General features: G+C 35.5%; 1 protein-coding gene across 1 annotated transcript; it reads left to right on the top strand.

The window, feature by feature from the left end:
- LOC124831206 (uncharacterized) lies at positions 1 to 3,326 on the top strand. The gene has a single exon (XM_047305118.2). The coding sequence runs from the start codon at positions 309 to 311 to the stop codon at positions 3,192 to 3,194; it is 2,886 nt and encodes a 961-aa protein (XP_047161074.1). The 5' UTR covers positions 1 to 308; the 3' UTR covers positions 3,195 to 3,326.
- The last annotated feature ends 3,506 nt before the right edge of the window (positions 3,327 to 6,832 follow it).

The following is a 6,832-nucleotide window of genomic DNA, read 5'->3' as shown; positions in this document are numbered from 1 at the left end:
TAAAAATATTAATAAACAAGAGTATGTGAAATTCTTCATTTTCCACGTGTAAGTGCACGATTGTCGTATGACATATTGAGCAGAGTAGCTTCATCGGAACTATTTATAGTCGAATTTTACATCTTAGCACTTGAACTTGTATAATTGTTGTTCATCATTTCTTCCATCACTTCCTAGTTCTTGTATTTATACCCTGCAAAACTTGGCCTTTCTCAGCGTTTTTCTCCATTCCTTTATATGGAATTAGCCCCCCAAAGCATACCCTTTGGACCATTTTATCTGTTGTCTAGTTATTTATCAGGAAGTTCATGATCGCACGTTCAGCCATGGGTTCCATTTGCATGTGCCATTTTATTCTACCACTAACCATTGCTGTTGTTGTAACTCTAGGAGACAACACAGCAGAATCCTACTGGCTTCTAAAGATTAAATCAGAACTGGTTGATCCATCAGGAGCCCTGAGAAACTGGTCTCCAACTACTCATTTTTGTAGCTGGAATGGAATAACATGTGATGTTGATGAGGCACATGTGGTAGGCCTTAATTTGTCTGGCTCAGGAATATCAGCTTCCATTCCAGGTGAGTTCAGTCACCTAATTTCTCTTCAAGCACTTGATTTGTCTTCAAATAACCTCACAGGCTCCATCCCTTCTGAACTTGGGCAGCTTCAAAATCTAAGAATACTGCTTCTGTACTCAAATTATCTCTCCAGCAATATTCCTGAAGAGATAGGTAATTTGAGTAAGTTGCAAGTTCTTAGACTAGGAGATAACAGTTTGGCAGATGAAATCCCACTTAGCATTGGCAACTTGAGTGAGTTGACAGTGTTGGGTGTAGCCAACTGCAACTTAACTGGAAGCATACCTGTTGAGGTTGGTAACTTGAAGCATCTTGTGTCTCTTGATTTACAAATGAACAATCTTAGCGGATTCATACCTAAAGAGATTCAAGGCTGTCAAGAGCTCCAGAATTTTGCAGCATCAAACAACATGCTTGAAGGAGAAATACCCTCCTCAATTGGGTCTCTTAAATCATTGAGAATTTTGAACCTGGCTAATAACACTCTATCTGGATCAATTCCTACCTCTTTGAGTCTTCTCTCCAATTTGACATACCTCAATTTGCTTGGAAACAAACTAAATGGTGAAATTCCTTCAGAGCTTAACAGTTTGAGCCAGCTACAGAAACTTGACTTATCCAGAAACAACCTTTCTGGATCACTGACTCTCCTTAATGTCAACTTACAGAATCTTGAAACTATGGTTCTGTCTGATAATGCTTTAACAGGTATTCCATATAACTTCTGCCTCAGAGGTTCTAAACTTCAGCAACTGTTCTTGGCTAGGAATAAGCTTTCTGGAGGATTTCCCTTGGGGATACTCAACTGCTCCTCAATCCAACAGGTTGACCTTTCTGACAACAGTTTTGAAGGTGAGCTTCCATCCAACCTGGACAAACTACAGAATCTCACAGATCTTATGCTCAACAACAACAGCTTCATTGGATCTCTACCTCCAGTAATTGGAAATATCAGTAGCTTGAGAAGTCTTTTCTTGTTTGGAAACTCTTTCACAGGAAAAATCCCAGTTGAGATTGGAAGGCTAAAGAGGTTGAACACCATTTACCTCTATGATAACCAGATGTCTGGACCTATTCCAAGAGAGTTAACAAACTGCACAAGCTTAACTGGAATTGACTTCTTTGGAAACCATTTTTATGGCCCCATTCCAGAGACTATAGGTAAGCTAAAGGATCTAACTGTTCTCCATTTAAGGCAAAATGATCTGTCAGGTCCAATCCCACCAAGCATGGGGTACTGTAAAAGGCTTCAGTTATTGGCATTAGCAGATAACAAGTTGTCAGGTTCCATACCCCCCACATTCAGTTACCTTTCACAACTTAGTACCATTACCCTTTACAACAACAACTTTGAAGGACCACTACCTGATTCCCTCTCTCTTCTTAGAAACCTTAAAATCATAAATTTTTCCAATAACAAGTTCAGAGGTAGTATCTTTCCTCTGACTGGTTCAAATTCTCTCACTGTTTTGGACTTGACAAACAACAGCTTCTCAGGTTCCATCCCTTCTATTCTAGCCAACTCTGGAGATCTCACCCGTCTCAGACTTGCAAACAATTATCTCACAGGAACCATTCCTTCTGAACTTGGTTACCTCACTAAGCTAAACTTCCTTGATTTATCATTCAACAACTTAACAGGACATGTGCCACCTCAACTCTCCAACTGCAAGAAAATTGAACACCTTCTACTGAACAATAACAGATTGAGTGGCCAAATGTTGCCGTGGTTAGGAAGCTTGCAAGAACTTGGTGAGCTGGATCTCTCATTCAACAACTTCCATGGAAGAGTTCCTGCTGAGCTTGGAGGCTGCTCAAAGTTGCTTAAGCTTTCTCTCCATCACAACAATCTCTCTGGAGAAATCCCTCTAGAGATTGGAAACCTTACTTCACTCAACGTCTTCAACTTGCAAAGGAATAGTCTCTCTGGCCACATTCCATCAACAATTCAGCAATGCTCTAAGCTGTATGAGCTAAGGCTCTCGGAGAACTTCCTCTCAGGTATTATACCAGTTGGACTAGGAGCAGTCACTGAGTTGCAAGTCATATTGGACCTCAGTAGAAACCTCTTTTCTGGTGAGATTCCGTCATCTCTGGGAAATCTCATGAAGCTAGAAAGACTTGATCTTTCTTTTAACCATCTTCAAGGACAAGTTCCTCCTTCACTTGGTCAACTTACCAGCCTTCATGTGCTAAATCTCTCAAATAACCATCTTCATGGCCTCATTCCATCAACCTTTTCAGGGTTCCCACTAAGCTCTTTTCTGAATAATGACCACTTGTGTGGCCCTCCACTGGCATTATGCTCAGAAGCTACGAGAATGAAGCTGTCAAACTCACAAGTAGCAGCAATCATAGTAGCCATTGTCCTTACTTCAACTCTGATATGCTTAGTATTATTGTATATAATGTTGAGAATCTGGTGCAACTGGAAAAAGGTAGCTGTTTCAAGTGAAGATTGTGGCATGGTTGAGCAGAAGACAAGAAATGGAGAGTACTGGAACATGAATTCCCCTGAGCTGTTTTCTTCACCAGATATACAAATTTCTGCTACACCTTGCATTTGTAATCTCAAAATTGATGCAGCAGCCAGGGAAAATACCTTGGTTAGATAAAACCTACTTCTGATAATAATTATTATTTTTCCATAGTTATCGTATAGTTTTCTCTTTTTCCATTTGAAAGATGTAATATATGGCTATATGCTGTTGTTTTCACAATGTATAGCACCCAATCACTTCGGGACAGTATCTACCATGGATAGCCTCGTACCATCTTCACCAAAAACCTTAAAATAATAAATTTATTTTTTCTTGTATATTCTGATATATTGTTTAATTTTCTCATTTATATTCAACTTGAACATTAGACTCAAACTTGATTTCTAACATTGACAAACAAGAGAAAATTTGTATGTGAAAAGTTGACGTGTCTTCCAAAGATTTGAATAAACACAGTTGAACGGAAAGGATAGCTCTTGTCGTTATGCTGTCCTTCGACAAAGTCCTTCATCCCATCTGTCAACTTCAAAGGAAGTTAGGCACAAAACTTGTTGAATAAAAACTGTCTTTTGGGTGTTGTGCTCTCATTCAGCAAGACTTGGTTGGCTTATCTCATTCTTGTTTTCACCACCACTTGTCACTCAATTTGACAATGAGTTAATCAAGTTTAAGTTGTCCACATTCATTTTTCTCACCCACCTTTGATACTGCATACATTGTGCTGTAACAGTGAGATAGATACTTGTTTCCTATCCACACGTTTTCTCCAATATGTCTTACAATCAAGAATACGTGTAGAAGTAGAAGGAATGCGTGGACCAAATTTAGCTATAATTCTTGATATTTCCAGAAATCTACTACTGTCAAAATAAGAATTGAAATGTGTTGAAATCTAACATTAATTAGAAATAAGATTAATTTATAGTATATAAGTGGGTGTAAGCATCATCTTACAAGTTAATTTTTTAAGTTTGAGTTATATTTAAAATCTATTTCTTAACATTGTATCATAACATGAGTTAGAGTCTATCCTATCAAAGTTTGTTGTTTGTTGGATATATTGTTCCACCCGTTATTGAACTATCTATTAATATTTACTCTCACGCTTGAGACCTATATGCCTCGACATGAGGGGATGTGTTAAAAGTCTCATATCAATTAAAAATAAGGTTAATTTTTAGTATATAGTTGATGCAAACCTTATCTTACAAGTAAATTTTGTAAGGTTAAATTTAAAGTACACTTCTTAACATAGTATTAGAGTAATGTCATGAGTTACTTTATAATGAAATAATTTATAATATATAAATAGACGTAAATCACATCTTACAAGTTAATTTTGTAAGGTTGAGTAATCTCTCGTAACATGTAACACCACATATAAACAACTTTATCCAAGTTTTACCCATAAAACAACTCAAAACCTTCGTTTATATCTTTCATAAAATCTTTCATGAAATTATTGATGGTTGTCGATAAAATGTTTGTCGGTCAATTTTACCGACAACTAGGAGATATCCATTGGTAATTACTAAGATCACATGAGTATTTATCCATTGATAGTTATTGATAGGTAATTATTGTGATTTGGTTATTGTTCTTGTTTTTTCTTCTTTGTACTCCTATGTTTCTTTCTCATTCTCAATTTTCTCATCCTTATCCTCCTTCATCCCAAGCGTCCCTATAACCTGGATTTAATAAGATATATCTCATCAGATTTGATGAAAGTTTAGCATCCTTTTTACTGATGGATTACTAAAAATATTCAATTACACCATATAATTTTATTAACCAAGTCCTTACCAACAAAGATTTATAACATTCACTACAATAAAAATGTTAATTACTAGCAGAAAATTACCAATGGCCTTGGATTTACCAGTAAGCATGATTTACCAACGGAATTATCGATAAACTGCATTGATTCTTTTATCAGAGGACCTCACTTATTCTTTTATCAGAGGACTTCACTTATTCTTTTACCGGTAGATATATCCATTAGTAATGCAATGGTGATATAATTTACCGATGGATTTGGGACCGTCGATAATGTTCTCGATGAAATAAGATCAAAATTTGGAGTATTCCTTCCCCAAATTGATTTTCAGAGCAAATCATTTCCTCCCCTCTATTCCTTCTTCTCGATGATTTCCGATGACCTTCATTCTATTCTAGCAACATCATTCGCATATGTGTTCTCCTCTCCCAATGTCGTTTTGAAGACCATGCCCATTTACGGTGGTAGATAGTGTTCCTTCATTTGCAGAGACTGTCTCACTCTTTCAGTCAAAGGCTTTTGAAGAGGCATATGGTTGTTCCTTCACTCCTGTGTCAAGAGGCCCTATCATGGTGTTCCTTCACTCCTTTCAATCGTCTTTCACACTTTGTTTCACTCCTTCCGCATTGATACTGTTGTGATATTGTTTTTTTTCTTTTTCAAGTGCTTTGATTAGAGAATCTTAGATTTTTAAGGTTTCTCTCTCTTGTTAATCCATGGCTTCTTCTACTACTATCTCTTCTGACCTCCCTTTTGTTACCATTGCGTTTGACCCGTCCATATATACTTTTTCTCTCTAGCAAAGATGACTTTTGTTAATTTAATTATAATTGTGGTGGCTCTTTAACAATGACTTCTTTATCCCCTAGATGTCAACAATGCAATCCTTAACGGCGATTTGCAATATGAGATTTACATGGAGCAACCTTCCAAATTTGTTGCTCAAGGAGAGTCTTCTGGGTTGATATTTCGTCTTCTATGTCACCTTCACAAATCATTAATAATTTGGTGTCACTCGGGTGCTGAAACAGATATTTTCACTAAGTCTTTATCGATTATATTAGTAATAAGCTTGATATATTCAATTTGTATGCACAAGTTTAAGGGAGAGTGTTAGATATGTTATCTTTATCTTTTATCTTTAATTAGTTTATTATTATTTTTTATTTATATTTTGAGTTTAGTCTATATTTGTTTTATTATAAACAGAGGATGTGTATATTTAACATAAGAGGGATTAATCTCATACATACTTTTCACTATAATCAACATTTATAACAAGAGTTGATAAAGAATATATCCTCTTGATTGATCAAAATTGGATAAAGGTTTGATATCCTCTTATAAGTGATATAATCTTAAGTAAATCAAGAGTTGATTGTTGTCTTATGTTTGCAATTGTTGTTTTGCTTTGTACAAATATTTATTCCATTGTGAAAACAATTTTTTCAAAAGAGAAAAACTAAGAACTCGATATAAGATTAGTTGAATATGAACTAGTATGAATTTATTGTGTGATCTTTTTATTTCTTTATCTCTCCTTTATATTGTTTTTCAATTTTTGTATCGATTGGATTATGAAAGTAAATACATGGCCTTCAAACTAAAACAATTGAAAAAAAAAATAAAGTGATTCTTTTCTGAAAGAGCTTTAAGAACAATTCATCCCTCATGATTTAACAAAACAATGCCATACACTCCTTTTTCTTCTTCAATGTATGATACTTTTGTGACCTAAGAATGGAATGTTTGCTATCATGCAAGGCTTATTTGTAGTTGAAAAATGGCAACAATGCTTATTTGAAAGTCATTTCATCATCCGAACTAACCACCATAATTTAAAACTTTAATTGCTGCAATGAATTTTTGTAGGAGAACAACTTAAAGTAGATGGTATTGCTGATGGAATTTGACTTTGAAATCCAATATACACTACTCAAGAAGAGTGTATGAATGAATTTGGATGAATTTGAGT

This window comes from Vigna umbellata, chromosome 2, assembly GCF_029865625.1.
Source record: "Vigna umbellata cultivar VRB3 chromosome 2, Vumbellata_1.0, whole genome shotgun sequence".
Classification (NCBI taxonomy): Eukaryota; Viridiplantae; Streptophyta; class Magnoliopsida; order Fabales; family Fabaceae; genus Vigna; species Vigna umbellata.
This window is presented reverse-complemented; position numbering and strand designations above follow the sequence as displayed.